The following is a 17479-nucleotide window of genomic DNA, read 5'->3' on the forward strand; positions in this document are numbered from 1 at the left end:
ATGAGATGGTTGGATGGCATCACTGACTCAACGGATATGAGTTTGAGTGAACTCCGGGAATTGGCAATGGACAGGGAGGCCTGGTGTGCTGCAGTCCATGCGGTCGCAAAGAGTCGGACACAACTGAGCAACTGAACTGAACTGAACTGAACTGGGTATGATAGTCTAATAACAGTACCTCTGTTAAGATCAAAACATAATGTTGTATTATGTTCATGATATTTTTAAAACTTTCTTCCTGGTATTTAACTTTTGAAGGCAGAAAACTGGGCTGGACATTTGTAGCCAGTAGGTCTCCTAGCAACAACCTGTAAATTATCAAAGAAGCTTGAGCTAGAATCTAGGTACTGAAATACACACGCATGCTTTATTGGAAAAACTCATAAATATCCTAGAAGATAATCTTCTTTGACTCTCAGCTATGAATCTTGGCCTTTTCATCTATACTGTACATTGATTTTTCTTTTTTGGTTAAAGCAGTTTGGCTTCCTGAGGTAGTGTTATGTCTCTGTAGCAATAAGGTAAAAACATCTAGCTTATTTTTTCAAATTCAGCAACCATCTGGAGATTCAAGACCTCTGACTCCAGTTCATAATTTTACTTTATTGCTCTAAAAATACGGCTCATAGACATGAACAAAAGTTTTAGGGAAGTTTATTTGAATGATGTAAAGAATGACTAGATAATTCCTAGCTGTCAGCTAAAACCTACCTTTCAAGATGACAGAATACACAATAGTACATGAAAACTGTGTTTACCCAATGAGTAGTTCAATTAACTGAAAAAATTAAATGTCAGTTTTAGCCTCAAATGCAAAAAATCTGAAGAAATGAGTACAATCCTAACCCTAATGTCTGCCCTCCCTTTTACTAATATGGTGGGTTTCCAATGCTGAAAATCTTTAATATCTTTCATTCTTGGCCCTATCATTCATAAGGTTTTTCCTAAGACTAGTTAGTAACAGATGCTTCACAAGCTTGCACTGATAGCTCCCCAGGAAAGGGAACTTCTTCCTGTTTCATCAGATGTACAATTTCATTGTACATACGGTGAGGAGCATCCAGACCCCAGATGAAATCCACGTGAGCCCATTCAGGAATGTTCTTATGGTAGATGAGGTTGGTCACCTCGGAGAGCAGTGTTCTCACATCCTCCGGATTTGAAAGCCAGTCCTGACCCCCGGTCCACATTGCCGTAGGAACTGTCATGTCTCTAACTCTGTACCTTACAGGAGTTGGCTAGAGAAAAGAAATCGTTTTTAACTGTACAACATTTGGACTTCCAAACTCATAATCTACTTTTCTAATAAACACAGTAAATGTGCTCTGTGTTGTGATGGAAGGTGCATGGGCACTGGAGCCATTCAAAACTTCATTAAGAGTTTCCACTCCAACTCCTGCTTAACCTCATTTAACCTCGGTTTCTTCGTCTGCAAAACGTGGATGATGCCTGGAACAATTTACCAAGTTAAATGAGAAAACATCTCAACGAAAACATCATCTAGCCCCTTTGGCACTGCATGTTCAATTCTTTCCTTTCCTATTAGTAAATATTTAATATATAAATTGCCTTTAAAAGATAATACTGTTTTTTTCAAAGATAATTTCACAACATTTCGTGAGGTCAGATTGAGGAGAGTCTACAGAGAAAGGCAAGAGGATGGAACCTACCTAGAAGGACTTGGCTGTTCACAGGGGTTTTCTGTTCTGTGTCTCCAGAAACATGGGGAAGCCAATGGCACAGAAACTTAGGGAGTTTTAACCCAGAAGTGGTGAGAATTAGATCCCTGCTCTAGTCGCCCATCATCCAGAGAAAGGATATCTAGGATTCCTAGTTCTTGAGATCTTCTCTTATTTAAACAGAACTACCAGATCAGTTTGGCTGGCTGAGAGCCCTTGATGCTAATAAACAATGAGAACTCTCAACAGAAATGTCCACGCCCACTTCTCAGAAAATCCACCCTGGACCCAGGACTCCAATCCTGGGAGTCTTTATTTCTCTTTGTGGCTTTTAAGAATTTGAAGGTACAGCATCTGATACTGTGAGTTATAATAAGACATATGTGTATGGTCTTCATCACATTTGAGGTCAGATCCACTTTTTAAAGAGTAACTAGATGTGAAAGGTTGTAATAGTCTATGGAACCTATAATATGTTTTTCTCATCTAACAGGTGAAACGATTGAACAGAATATCAGGACTGGCTCTAAGGCTGTGTGCTTCTGTGATATCTTCTTGTGTAATAACACCTTTTGGTCTGTGTGTTTTTCCTTCCATGACATTTTCTGTCACCTATTTTTCATGCTTCACTTTCTAACTCATGACCTTAAATATTGACTAATTAAATATACCTTGGAACTGGTATGCTTTCTCTAAAGATATATTTTAGGAAACAAGAAGGATCTAAAAATATATAGCTGATACTTGTGATTGAGAGTTTGCTCTTCAGTGGCACTGCGGTGGCCTCTCCAGTTTCCTAGACTTTTATATCTAGACTGTAACAGAAAAATGGATGGTAAGTATGATGTGAGACTCTCGAGAGATTCACCTGTATGTGTATTCTGCTACCTCCAGCTTTGTGTTTGCATGGTCAATATCTGTTTACATTCATGTACGAGCCAACCAATAAACTTCAGCGAAGATTTTATGCTCAGAAAAGTTTGATGCCCATTACTTTTACTTTAAATTTTAGTCCATAGCACTTACCACACACACATTTTCTTGGGTAATATTTTTTCATATTTTTCACTTGTAGATTACAGATTCATTAAAAGTGTAACCAGGGAGAAATCTTAAAAGTTACTTCGTCCAATAATGTTCATTTTAAAGAGAAACAGATTGAGGCCTGAAGAATTAAAGCAGTCTAGCCATCATTACACAATTTTGTAGGGTAGAGGCCCAACTAATGCAGTAATTCTCACTTGTTATTAATACTTCTTTTATTGTACCATGAACCAACCTCATTCCTGCCATCGTCATTTCTTTTTCTGTCGTCATTGTTGTTTTTAAATCTTGAAAGATCTTTCTAGCAGCCACCAGACTGCACCCTTCCCTTCACTGTCTACCCAGTCTTGGTACCTCCTAAGAGACCCAGTCCCTTGTTCACAGAGGCAGCATTGCCAGAAAAGTTCTCCTAAGCATTATGACAGTTTTTTTTTTTTAACTTCTAAAAGTCTCTTGTCAAAGCTTTAAATTTTCTCATTCTTAAATGAAGTTGAACCAGAACTAATTACTTTCTACTTGAGTTCTTTCTTAAGAATTTATTTTATGCCATGCACACAGTTGACTGACAATGTCGTGTTAATTTCTGCTGTACAGCAAAATGATTCAGATATATATTCTTTTTCATTTTCTTTTCAGTTATATTCACCAGATATTGAATAGAGTCTTCTGTGCTATACAGTAGGACGCTGTTGTTTATCTATCCTATATATAATAGTTTGCATTTGCTAATCCCAAACTTCAGGTCAATCCCTCTCCTAACCCCTCTGCCCTGGCAACCACAAGTCTGCTGTTCTCTTTGTCTGTAGGTCTGTTTTGTAGATAAGTTCATTCGTGTCATATTTTAGATGCCACATATAAGTGATAACATATGATATTTTTCTTTCTTTTTCTGACATGCTTCACTTAGTGTGATAATCTCTGGGTCCATCCATATTGCTGCAAATGGCATTATTACATTCTTTTTTTTATGGCTGAGTAGTATTCTATTCTACTTGATTTCCTGTACTTTATTTCCATTTCTAGAATAAACTGCCAGGATAACTTTTCTCTCATGCATTTCAAAAGGATATGTTTTCAGCAGATGGTATTCGATTTTCTTACCTGATTTCCTTTTTCCAGATTTTTGGTCTCACTGCCCCAGTCAAATGCCCGGAGTTCCCCAGAATTCATTGCCTAAAAGGAAACAAAAATTTAGATGGCATTCAAATGTGTTAAGGGGTAAAGATGGGAGGAAGGGTGGAAACTGCTGCCAAATCTGCAGTTATGAGGGAAGCAGAGAACAAAGCCTGAAGCTGCTTTCCATTCAACTTCAGGATAATCTTCAGGAGACTGTAAAGACAAGAATAAGGTCCTTCAGGAAGAAAAATGGGCTATAGAACTTGACCACCATATTATACAACCCCGGGAAGTGTATTCCCATCATAGTCTATGTAGGTGGATATCCTGCACAAACCTACAGTGGGAGAGTACCCCGTACAGTTGTGCAATGTAGTGACTCTGGAAGAAGATGACCAACATTTAATCCAGTTTAGAACTCTTTGATTTTGATGATAAAATGCCTCTCCCCACTCTTCTCTCTCTCTTTCTCCTGCTCTCACACACATCTACTAAAATATAACAATGACCTTTGACCAACAATTTGACTAGGTTCTAAATTAGAAAAATGGACAGTACCAATATTTATGATTTATTAATGTCATCATCACTATTACAACTTTTTGTTGAGTTAAAAGTCTCTCATTTTTAAAAAACAAAGTAGTATTTTTAGTATATATGTATATACATTAGTTGCTCAGTCATGTCTGACTCTTTTGCAGCCCCATGGACTTTAGGGTCCACCAGGCTCCTCTTCCATGGAATTCTCCAGGCAAGAATACTGGAGTGGGTGGCATTCCCTTCTCTGGGGGTATTTTTAATAGGTGAGAATCTAAGGTTGGTGCAGTTCTAACTCTCTGTCCTATGTGCATTTTTATTCCCACAGCCAATTGGGGTCACTCTATAGTATCATCTCTAATGAGCAATATCAGTTTTGTTGCTTCTTCACATGTGAAAGAATAATTAACAGTCACGTTGTTCCTTGAACCAATGCAGAACAAACTCACCACACTGTGCCTGGAGAGAGTTCCTGTAACTGTTAATCAGGACATTCCTTCCTTGGCTACAGGTGAAATCTGCAGTACAAAGAACTTCCCTGGAAACCTCTTTGGGGAATTAGATCTGCGTTTGCATTTTTTTTTCCTACTTGACCATGCCGTCCTGCTGGAAAAGCCTATCTCCAGTCTTATCTTTGAGGTGGCTAGGGACTGAGAAGGTCTCACCTGGACCGTCTGAATTCACATTTTCAGAAGTCTACTGAAGATGTCCTAGGGCCAATCCTTTCCTCCCATATCTTGAAAAGCTTCAATGTTCTAGATCAAACTCACAGTTGAAATAGTATTGGCAGAATCACGTGTCATCTTGGAATAAAGGTGAAACAACTCCTGGGCTGTCCAAAGAGCATTGGCTTTTCCAGACAAACTGCACAAACACCTTAAACAAAGACTACAAATTCAGCATCCTTACCTGGCTCCAGTGCAGGATATTTTGCACAGATGTTCCTGAAGGAGTGTGAGCAACATAGACATTTGCTCGGCTCTGTAACAAAGTATGAGTAGTTTGTGGGACATGAATGGAAAAACTCACAAGATTTGCACCTTGTTAAGATCAAATCTTCAGGGTGTCAAACTCAGAAAAGGGAACATCATTAAAGTCTCAGCATTTATCCATGAAATAGAAAACTACACATGCAGATAATTAAAAAATGTCCCTAAACCTATCCCAAGCACCTAAATTTTTCATCTGAGAAAAGCTTCTCATGAGACATCTGACTTTATCTTTTAAAAAGCTTTCCTAAATTAATTAAGGATAAAGACGCAAAAACTGAGATTGCATTCAAATCTCACTTCTGCTGTTTAATTTTTAGGAGAAATTAAGAGCATAGCTTAATCCACTAAATGTCAGGTTATTAATCTGTAAAGTGGGAATATTGATAATACCTGTCTCATAGGGTTGTTATAGGGAATAATAGCCTGGCATACAATAAAATGCTTATCAAATGATAGCTGTTCATCATATTTTTGATTAAAAAAAGGCAAAACAATCTTCAGGAATTAAAAACATGTTCCTCCAGCTGTTGACAGATAGCCCTCTGCTGTCTGGTGTCCTTGGGGAACTGCCCCCTCTGCAGAGAGCTGCACTGCCCATCTCCCCATGACTGGTGCTGTCTGCATTAAATGACTATTTGATGTGGGGGTTATAAAGACCCAGCCCTCTCATGCTAACTTGGGACAATTCTGAAGGATCATCCCATCTTTACAGATCCCTAGAGGGTCAACTGCCAGGGTCCAGTCCTGGTGGATCCAGGGTAATTCGAAGCGGGGATGGTATGGCGAGGAAAAACTTATTTATTTAGATATATAAAAAGAGATTATGAGGAAATAGTATAGTAGGAAAATTAGTAGAGAAAAGAGGCTGAATAACTTGGTTTCTGTGGAGAACTAATAAAACCTCAGGACAAGAGCTTTGCACCATCTACGTTAGGCCACCGGTGCCCATTTGAATAGCGGAAGGTGCCCCTCTTTGGGCTCCCTCTCTCATGGGTCTTAGAAGCTGGGGCAAGAAAGTAGACATGGCGAGCGTCCACGCCCCAGATGGGAATTCAGCCTGAAAATAGAGTCAGAAAAGAAGACATGGGGGAAACCAGTCTTTCCAGTGACTGGCCCATCCTCTTTTGTCCAGAAAGGCCTTTTATACTTTTGATTTTACATAGAGATCAATGGATAATACAAAATTATGCAGCATCAGCAGCCCTGACTCTTATCGAGACCAGGCTTTCTCTCTGCATACCTAGTTGTATATACAAGTCTTAGGTGATTTACATCATCTTCTGGCCAGAAGGCCAATTAACATTTTACGGCCCTTTTCTGATAAGGGTTTGTCAACCAGAAGACTTATTTGTCTTAAAAGTGTTGTTCTTCCCAAAGTCTGGTGCCACTCTCAGAAAGCACTAAATAAAGTTACATTCTTACATAGCAAGGACACAACAATTTATAACAAGGAAAAGGAGTACAGTGATTTATAACAAGAGAAAAGTAATTAACTCAAAAGTCTAGTGTTGCTAACATCAAAACTACTATATTCCTTTTTCTATATCCCAATTACATGGATTAATATCCTTCAGGTGCCTAAAAGATAAAGAATATGGAGGCCTGGCAGCAGTCATTGACTCAACAGTGAAACCCGTCACCAATATAATTTTTAGCTCTTTAGAAAAAGGCTTTGTATCTTTAAGATGCTTTAAGCTTTGTGCCTCTCACGGTTGGGGGGCTATAAACAATTCACAGGTTGTAAAAGTCTGGGCAGACCGGTCAGGTAAGTTAGAAAGCTATCAAACGGGTTTAAGCCAAGACATTCTTTTTATATGCAGGAGACTGTTAACTGGAGCCCTAAGTTAATTCCTTTTAGAGGCAGAAGAGTGGAAGGCACAGTACAATAAGGCAGGCAGACTCTGGTTTTTGGGGGTAGATGTTCAGGAAAACCCAGGGGGAACCCCTGAAGTCAGATCAAGCCTTTGTGTATATCTGGCTTCCTTCCTCATAACCTTTGCCACGGGGGGGATTCCTCATGTTGGCTCCCGGCAGTCAACTGAAGTTCCCACTAAGGCTACTTCTCAGTTGGACTTTTTTGATCTACCAAGTCCTGTTGCCTTCCCTTTCCTATGTGTTGTTATCCCAAGGCCATAGCCTGAATCATTCTGCACACGAATCTCCATCTCAGAGTATGCTTCCTGGGGAACCCACTGTCATACTTGCCAAATGGTAGCTATGCCTTGTGTGTGCTAAGTTGTTTCAGTTGTGTCTGACTCTTTGCAATTTTATGGGCCATAAACTGCCAGGCTTCTCTGTTTACGGGATTCTCCAAGCATGAATACTGGAGTGGGTTGCCATGCCCTCCTCCAGGGGATCTTCCCAACCCAGGGACCAAACCTGTGTCTCGTACATCTCCTGCATTGGCAGGCAAGTTCTTTACCACTAACACCACCTGGGAAACCCTGGGAAACCCTGGGAAGCTATCTTAGCCAAACTGAAACTCCCAGACAGCCTATCACAGGACTTAAACTACAAACCGGAAAAGTCTGAGTAAAAAGAAGACATGGATGGTGCACAGCAGTTTTGTCTTTTGACTTATGGGTTCTAATCACATATTTTTGCAGATGTTAATTCACTATAGTAAGGCTGATTTCAGACCTCTTCAATCTTGAATCTATGGAGTTAATGTGTCATCATGCTGTTATGTTAAACTTGACTCAGCCCATGTTGAAGTATTTTTTGCATAGTATTCTGAATTGAAGAAAACTGAGTTTCTTGGAGCATCACTTCCCTAAATCTTTCCTGGCATTAGCTCACCCTCAAGGAGGGAGACTACTAATTGTTTGCTTTGTTCTGGGACACTGAGAATTGACTAGGCTGCCACTTACCATGTTCATATTCTTTGCATTAAATCCTCCCAGGAGTAAGATGATGTTGCTACAGATCTGATCCATAATCACCTGGCCGCAAAGGTAAATAACAAACTGTCTAAGAAACCGGGTCTGGTAGAGAAATTCTCTTTTGCCAAACAATCCCTGTAAAAACATGAAATGAAATAGTCATTATAGGAAAAAAGAAGTGTCTCTAATGTAAAAGTGTATTTCCTAGCCAATGGGCTGGAAAACTCTTGTGCCTAGGCAAGGAATTTTCTGAGGAGTCACATACCTTGATCATCATATCTGGCAGCAGCAAAAATTTGGTCCCAGGGCTTTTTGCATATTTAATAGTAGCTATGGGTGCTAAAGCAAAATACATTTTTATTTTCTGAGCCAGCTCTGGCATGGTGGAAAATGCAATAAAGCCTGCAAAAAAGAAATATGTCAACACGGATATCAAATATCCTAGAGTGAATAAAATGCTTATTTTACTTCTATCAAGATGTTCCAGTAATTGTTTTGTTGTTTAGTAGCTCAGTAATTATGTGTGCTAATGGACACAACTGAGAGACTGAACTGAACTGAACTGAACTGAACTGAATTATGTGTGTTCTAACTCTCTTGAGAAATTATAAGCTCCTTGACAGGCAAAAACAACAGCAGCAACCACATCTCTGAGCTTCCTCTGACGTATAGGATACTTGCTGCCCATTACTAGGTTCTCAGTGAATTATTAAATTATTGAATCCAATAATATGGATTTTGAGAAAATATGTATATTGAGAGGTAACTATATGTTAGACATTTTGCAGGAGCCTTTCATGGATCTTACTTAATTCTCAGATGCTTGTGAGATATTTTTCATACATCTTTATAGTGAGAGACATCAAGGATGAGAGATATTTTCTTGTTTATTGATAAAAAGCATGTTCTCTAACATAATGGGTATTGAGATAACAGAGTTTTGCTAGTTTTCTTGGATCTCCAGCTTTTCTGGAGCCCAAATTGGAACACAGTAGCTCAGGTGGAAAAAAATCCACCTGCAGTGCAGGAGACCCTGGTTCGATTCCTGGGTTGGGAAGATTTGCTGGAGAAGGGATAGGTTACCCACTCCAGTATTCTTGGGCTTCCCTGGTGGCTCAACTGCTAAAGAATCTGCCTGCAATGTGGGAGACCTGGGTTCAGTCCCTGGGTTGGGAGGATCTCCTAGAGAAGGGAACAGCTACCCACTCCAATATTCTGGCCCGGAGAATTCCATGGACTGTACAGTCCATGGGGTTGCAAAGAGTCAGACACGACTGAGCGACTTTCACACACACTAGTAGAAACGTTGTTCAGTGAACTGGATTCCAGTTCTTATTTCTGCCCATAGACTAGGTCTGGGATATTGGTAAAGTCAGTCTGTGCCTCAGTTTCCATACTTATAAAATAGAGACGAATACCCCAGATTGCAAAGGGACAATCTTTCTAGAGCCTTCGGGAGGAAAATACTATCACAGACAGCCAGAGCATGGCCGTTATATTTGAAATACTCTGTGTCTATTTCAAAAGCGCCTGCATACTCTCTGTCTAAGCTGATATTTGCATGTTGTGGGGCAGGAGGGTGGGCAGGGAGAAATCAGAATCTCATGGCCCTGAAGAAGCCAGATCTGAGAGAAGTCTGTGATGCCTGGCCTGGCTGTGCTCATATACGCTCACATTTCTCCTGAATATACAAACCTGATTTTTTTTGGAACTTACCCATGGTGGTGCCCTGTGAATAGCCAACATAATAAATCTTTTCTTGGCCCGTTTTCTGCAAAATAAAGTTCATGACTGCAGGAAGGTCAAACCTAGCCATCTCATCATAGCTACAAGGGGAAAAGAAAGTTATATGAAAAATTATAACCAGAAACAAACAAAAGAAGCCCTCCAGGGTTTACAAACACCCTTGAGTTGTCAGTCCCATCCATCAGCTTGTTACTGTGCTCCTCACAACAGGATGGACTTGTTTCAAACCCATGGTGCGTGGGTGCCTCTGGAATCATGGGCTGTTAGCAAACTGCTGTTTTCGCTGCTGCTGCTGCTGCTGCTAAGTTTCGCTAGATATTATCAAAGAGAAATAACCATCTTAACCAACATTTAGTGAGCACAAGCTCCACCTCCTGGTGGAGGTGTCCTTGTTATTTGACTAGCATAATAGCATGGGGCCAACAAGATTGTTTGTTTGTTTTTTTTTTTTGGCCATGCCAGGCGACCTGCAGGATCGTAGTTCCCCACCAGGGATTAAACCCATACTGCCCGCAGTGGGAGCATGAAGTCTGAACGACGGGACTGCCAGAGAATTCCTATGCAGATTCTTGATATGAAATGTATTAAAGATGCCGCAGGGTCCCTTCTCTGGTGAAATGGATAAACAGCAAGTTGAATTATCAATAGATCATTCAAATAAAAACATTAAAAAACTTCTGTAAGAGTGTGAGAGATATAGTAACCAAGTTGACGGCCCCTAAGGCTTATTCATTCTCCTTATATCTTTAACATTGCCTGTCCTTATCTTCTTCTGGGGGTGGGAGTCATCACTTAGGGAAGAGTCAGTCCCAGGATGTCCATCTACAAGGAAATGGACCTACATTTCTCCCATCCCAGTCTCCATCACCTGACACTAACCATCATTCTTACTCCACTGGCCATGCCAACCTTCTGCTTGGCGAACTCAGTTTACTGCCCCCAGAGAATCACTAGTCAGCTATGACAACTGGGGGACATAGTGTTGTGATATTGATGGGCCAACCAAAGTAAATTATCCTAATACCAGGAGCTCTAATTCTTTACTCAGTTCTCCCAGATATCCATGCCCACCTTCATTCTCAAGATTTACGTATACCTGAAAGCCCAGAACTCATCTTGGTCTATGGAGAGGGTCTTGTGCTTCCGAGACCAAGTGTTTCCTCTGCTGTTTCCCAGCCACACGTCAAAACCAGCATCTGCCAGAATGAAGCCCAGGCTGTTGTTGGGCAGGTTGGAAATCCAGTTGCTAGCATCTCCCAACAGGCCATGCTGCAGTAACACCACAGGTCTGGGACCTACAAAAAAGTGAATTTCAACAGCATGTAATGTTCTGCACCTTATCCCTTAATGTGTTTGAAGGTTTAAAGTTAGACAGACCTGTGTTCAAACCTCGATTCAGCTGCTTGCTAACTTGACTACCTTGGCCAGTTACTTAACCTTTCTGCCTTGATTTCCTCATGAAGAAAATAGTATTTTAGTTATGATTAAGTAAAATAGTGCACAAGAAGCAGATGGCAGAATGTCTGGCACAGAGAAAGAATCAATAGCGTTTGCCTTCTATTATTGCTTTTGTGTAGTTACCATTATCATTAGACTTGCCTGGGGTCAAAGGATATTGGACGTGCCCCAGGAAGAACGTAGAGTATAATGATTAATTTAATTATATATAATTATAACTGTCATATAGAAATAAGAAAATAATGTCATTATATTTTAATAAGCTATATTATAAAATTATACATAAATATATGTGCATATTAATATAATATCAATAATGTGTACTATGGGCTGTAAAGAGTCAGACAACTTAGTGACTGAGCAATAAAATTCATATACAATTTAAAACTAGGATTATAAAGTATATATAATTATTGAAATACTATTAATATATACACTTATATCAGCTCAGTTCAGTCACTCAGTCGTGTCCGACTCTTTGTGACCCCATGAACCACAGCACGCCAGGCCTCCCTGTCCATCACCAACTCCCGGAGTTCACTCAGACTCACATCCATCGAGTCAGTGATGCCATCCAGCCATCTCATCCTCTGTCGTCCCCTTCTCCTTCTGCCCCCAATCCCTCCCAGCATCAGAGTCTTTTCCAGTGAGTCAACTCTTCTCATGAGGTGGCCAAAGTACTGGAGTTTCAGTTTTAGCATCATTCCTTCCAAAGAAATCCCAGGGCTGATCTCCTTCAGAATGGACTGGTTGGATCTCCTTGCAGTCCAAGGGACTCTCAAGAGTCTTCCCCAACACCATAGTTCAAAAGCAGCAATTCTTCGGCGCTCAGCTTTCTTCACAGTCCAACTCTCACATCCATACATGACCACAGGAAAAACCATAGCCTTGACTAGATGGACCTTAGTCGGCAAAGTAATGTCTGCTTTTCAATATGCTCTCTAGGTTGGTCATAACTTTTCTTCCAAGGAGGAAGCGTCTCTTAATTTCATGGCTGCAGTCACCATCTGCAGTGATTTTGGAGCCCAAAAAAATAAAGTCAGCCACTGTTTCCACTGTTTCCCCATCTATTTTCCATGAAGTGATGGGACCAGAGACCATGATCTTCGTTTTCTGAATGTTGAGCTTTAAGCCAACTTTTTCACTCTCCTCTTTCACTTTCATCAAGAGGCTTTTTAGTTCCTCTTCACTTTCTGCCATAAGGGTGGTGTCATCTGCATATCTGAGGTTATTGATATTTCTCCCGGCAATCTTGATTCCAGCCTGTGTTTCTTCCAGCCCAGCGTTTCTCATGATGTACTCTGCATAGAAGTTAAATAAGCAGGGTGACAATATACAGCCTTGACGAACTCCTTTTCGTATTTGGAACCAGTCTGTTGTTCCATGTCCACTTCTAACTGTTGCTTCCTGACCTGCATACATATTTCTCAAGAGGCAGGTTAGGCGGTCTGGTATTCCCATCTCTCTCAGAATTTTCCACAGTTTCTTGTGATCACCATAGTCAAAGGCTTTGGCATAGTCAATAAAGCAGAAATAGATGTTTTTCTGGAACTCTCTTGCTTTTTCCATGATCCAGCGGATGTTGGCAATTTGATCTCTGGTTCCTCTGCCTTTTCTAAAACCAGCTTGAACATCAGGAAGTTCACGGTTTACATATTGTTGAAGCCTGGCTTGGAGAATTTTGAGGATTACTTTACTAGCGTGTGAGATGAGTGCAATTGTGTGGTAGTTTGAGCATTATTTGGCATTGCCTTTCTTTGGGGTTGGTATGAAAACTGACCTTTTCCAGTCCTGTGGCCACTGCTGAGTTTTCCAAATTTGTTGGCATATTGAGTGCAGCACTTTCACAGCATCATCTTTCAGGATTTGAAATAGCTCAACTGGAATTCCATCACCTCCACTAGCTTTGTTCATAGTGATGCTTTCTAAGGCCCACTTGACTTCACATTCCACGATGTCTGGCTCTAGGTGAGTGATCACACCATCATGATTATCTGGGTCGTGAAGATCTTTTTTGTACAGTTCTTCTGTGTATTCTTGCCACCTCTTCTTAATATCTTCTGTTTCTGTTAGGTCCCTACCATTTCTGTCCTTTATCGACCCATCTTTGCATGAAATGTTTCCTTGGTATCTCTAGTTTTCTTGAAGCGATCTGTAATCTTTCCCGTTCTGTTCTTTTCCTCTATTTCTTTGCATTGATCGCTGAAGAAGGCTTTCTTATCTCTTCTTGCTATTCTTTGGAACTCTGCATTCAGATGTTTATATCTTTCCTTTTCTCCTTTGCTTTTCACTTCTCTTCTTTTCACAGCTATTTGTAAGGCCTCCCCAGACAGCCATTTTGCTTTTTTGCATTTCTTTTCCATGGGATGGTCTTGATCCCTGTCTCCTGTACAATGTCACAAACCTCATTCCATAATTCATCAGGCTATATATATTTACTATATAAATAATACATAAACATACACTTGTATAATTATAAATATTATGATATTTATATACACACACACACATATGTAAACACCCACACACCATACACTTAATGGCTTAATTATAGGTCTTTCATATCAAGAGGACTGGCAAGCCAACTTGAAGGAATTTCAACTGTTAAACATGTGAAAGTTTTAACATCAAAATAAATAATGATGATATAAATTACATCCCACTGAATAAATTAAAAATGTATGAGTTAACATTGACACCAACAAAAAATAAACAAGTAATTATGGAAGGAAAAAACTCTTAGTTACAGCATGTGTGTGAAAGTGTCATTCATTTGTGTCCGACCTTTGTGACTCTCTGGACTGTAGCCTGCCAGGCTCATCTGTTCATGGAATTCTCCAGGCAAGAATACTGGAGTGGGTTGTCATTCCTTTCTCGAGGGATCTTCCTGACCCAGGGATCGAACCCAGGTTTCCTGCATTGTGGGTAGATTCTTTACTGTGTGAGCCACCAGGGAATATGGAAACTTGGATGGTGTTATAAATTCATCCATGGATGCTAAAACTAGTGGGTAAAAGTTTGAAGAGATATAGGATATTTACTTGTCTTGAAAATATCTCCTCACAAATTATTTATGAATTCCAGAGTGAAGAATATGAACTTTATGGTAGAAAAACAGCAGACACCACCTTAGCAAAGTCATCATTGCTGGTAAATATTGCCAAAATGGAAATGCCTGACTTCTTAAAAGATAGTAGCTCTTATTCAGTTAACTGAGTTCTTATCAGTGAACTGAGTCCATACTCAGTCCATATTCAGAGCCTCAATATAAGACAAAGGCCTTCCTAGAGAAAACTCATTCAGCATCTGGGCAGTCTTCATGAATGCCATCTGCCTCATTTTATCCTTCTGGAGAGAGAACTCGAGGGCTGCTACTGCAAGGCCAGGATAAAGGAACTCAGAATTATTTTAGGCTTTCCTTTATGTCTGGTCCTTGAGTTCATCCTCTTGACCCTCAAGGAGATGACCTTGACATGAGGTGATCAAATCAAGGAGAGTCAGCGCTCCTCTTTGGAATGCTAAGGACTTTTCCCATGATTGAGGCCAGCTTGGTCCTCCTTAGCAGTACACTTTGTACTTATGGTTCACCTAGTGAATGAATTGGCTTAGAAATGATTTATTTCATTTCAAATATCCCCTTGAGTCATGGGCTTTCATTTAAATTATAGCTAGCAGGTGAGTGTGTAAGGGCTGCTTAAAGATCTATTGTTTCTGAAGATGGCCCAGCCTATGTTACCTCTTGATGTAAATATGTGAAGCTAACAATGATTATTTGAGAAAACAAAATTTAAAAAAGGCTTTTGTCACAAACTTATAGACATCTTTCGGTTGTTTCACTATGAATTTTATCGGCCCTCTTTTTGAAGAGATGGTGAGAAATCCATCTCCGTCATTGCTGGGAGATTTCTTCCTTGAAGAGGCCAATGGAAGCTGCAGGAACAACATCAGCCACTAGAGGGGAGTATTCTGCACCCGATAGCTCAGTTGGTAAGGAATTCGCCTGCAACGCGGGAGACCTGGATTCGATCTTTGGGGTGGGAAGATCCCCTGGAGAAGGAAACGGCCGCCCACCCCAGTATTCTGGCCTGGAGAATTCCATGGACTGTGTAGTCCACGGAGTCGCAAAGAGTCGGACATGACTGGGTGACTTTCACTTTCACCTTGAACTCCAATTGCCTGGGCAATGAGGGAACAGTCTAAATAAACAGTATTTAAGAAAACAAACTCCATCCCTGAACAGGTGCTGCAGGTAACCCCTTAAGCTTATGAAACGCGGCAGTCTCCTGATTGCTTGGAAGAACTGTGGCTTGCTTTCCTTCTAGGATTCGGGGGGCTTAGTGAAAAAGTTCTTTCCATCTCCAGGCTATTCATTTATTTATAAAATATTCATTCATTCATTCCACATATATTTGGCACCTGCCATGTGCTTGGCACTATTTTAGGCACTGGTTATACCCTTGAACAAAACTGATAAAGTTTCTTGCTGAGTTTACATCCTGGTTGGAAGAGACAGTTAATAAACAAACGAGAAAATATCTATCATATCAATGGTGTTAAGGGCTGTAAGGAAAAGTAATCAGGATAAAGGGCCAGATCTCCATAGTTGGCAAGGGTTTGTTGTTTTGAACAGGCTGGTTAGGAAGAACATGGCAAAAGAGCTGAAAGAGAGGCCAGAGCAAACTGCATGGGTATCTGATGGAACTGCGGTCCAGAGAGAGAACTGTAAGTTCAAAAGCACTGACTTAAGGGCATGCTGGACATATATAAAGCACAGCTATTTAACTGGTGTGAAAAAAAGCTGCACATACCCACCAACAGTGCAAAAGAGTTCCCTTTTCGCCACACCCTCTCCAGTAGAAAACCATAGTTTAAAAAGACACGTGTACCCCAAAGTTCATTGAAGTACTATTTACAATAGCCAGGATGTGGAGGCAACTTAAATGTCCATTAAGAGAGGAATGGATGGAGATGGTGTGGTATATATACACAATAGAATATTAGTCATAAAAAGAAACAAAATTGGGCCATTTGTTGAGATGTGGATGGACCTCGAGTCTGTCATGCAGAGTGAAGTAAGTCAGAGAAAATCAAATATCATATAACAATGTACATATGTGGGCTTCCCTTGTGGCTCAGCTGGTAAAGAATTTGCTATATGGGAGACCTGGGTTCAATCTCTTGGAAAGATCCCCTGGAGAAGGGAAAGGCTACCCACTCCAGTATTCTGGCCTGGAGAATTCCATGGACTGTATAGTCCATGGGGTCACAAAGAGTCAGACAGGACTGAGAGACTTTCACTTCACAATGCATATATGTGGGATCTAGAAAAATGGTACAGATATATCTATTTGCAGGTCAGGAATAGAGAGAGATATAGACTTAGAGAATTGATACGTGGACATGGGGGAGGGGGAAGGAGGGGGTGGGATGAATTTTGAGATTAGGCTTGATATATACACACTGTGCTGTGTGCTGTGCTTAGCTGCTCAGTCGTGTTCGACTCTGTGTGACCCCATGGACTTAGCTTGCCAGGCTCCCACCATGTGTAAAACAGATAGCTAGTGGGAACCTGCTTTATAGTACAGGGAGCTCAGCTTGGTGCTCCGTGATGACCTAGGAGAGGTGGGATTGGGGTAGGGAGGAAGGTAAGTCCACGAGGGTGGGGATGTATGTATACATCAAGCTGATTCACTTCCTTGTACAGCAGAAAGTAACAACATTATAAAATAATTATACTCCAAAGAAAAAAATTAAATAAAATGAAAATGTATTGTTGGAAAAAGCTGTACAAATGTAAATTAGAGTAAAATAGAACCCTGAAGCTTCTTTATACCAAAGCCAAATAGCATTCATTCAGCATTTTCTGGTCCTAGTTAAGAGAGGAATCTTAATTTGAGTGCAGGTTTTGCTACATACTAGCAAGTACTAGCAGAGATTCTCGAGGTAATTTAACCTCTGTGAGTGGCAGTTTCTTCAGATTATTATGAAAGCTAAATGGCATTAACGTAAATGAATTTAGCATTGT

General features: G+C 40.4%; 1 protein-coding gene across 4 annotated transcripts in view; it reads right to left on the reverse strand.

Moving 5' to 3' along the window:
- The window catches only part of LIPM (lipase family member M), a 34659-nt gene continuing 17818 nt past the window's right edge, over window positions 639-17479 (reverse strand). For 2 of the 4 annotated variants that reach the window (XM_013975081.2, XM_005698187.3), the window contains 7 exons: window positions 11093-11291; window positions 9967-10076; window positions 8516-8652; window positions 8239-8385; window positions 5286-5357; window positions 3825-3896; window positions 639-1238 (listed from right to left, as the gene is read on the reverse strand). In XM_013975081.2, the coding sequence (XP_013830535.1) occupies window positions 951-1238; window positions 3825-3896; window positions 5286-5357; window positions 8239-8385; window positions 8516-8652; window positions 9967-10076; window positions 11093-11291 (1025 nt within the window). In that variant the 3' untranslated portion in view covers window positions 639-950. Of the gene's footprint in view, window positions 1450-3824; window positions 3897-5285; window positions 5358-8238; window positions 8386-8515; window positions 8653-9966; window positions 10077-11092; window positions 11292-17479 lie in introns of all 4 variants that reach the window. The other 2 variants (XM_013975083.2, XM_013975082.2) reach the window with 2 other exon arrangements.

Source organism: Capra hircus, chromosome 26 (genome assembly GCF_001704415.2).
Source record: "Capra hircus breed San Clemente chromosome 26, ASM170441v1, whole genome shotgun sequence".
NCBI lineage: Eukaryota > Metazoa > Chordata > Mammalia > Artiodactyla > Bovidae > Capra > Capra hircus.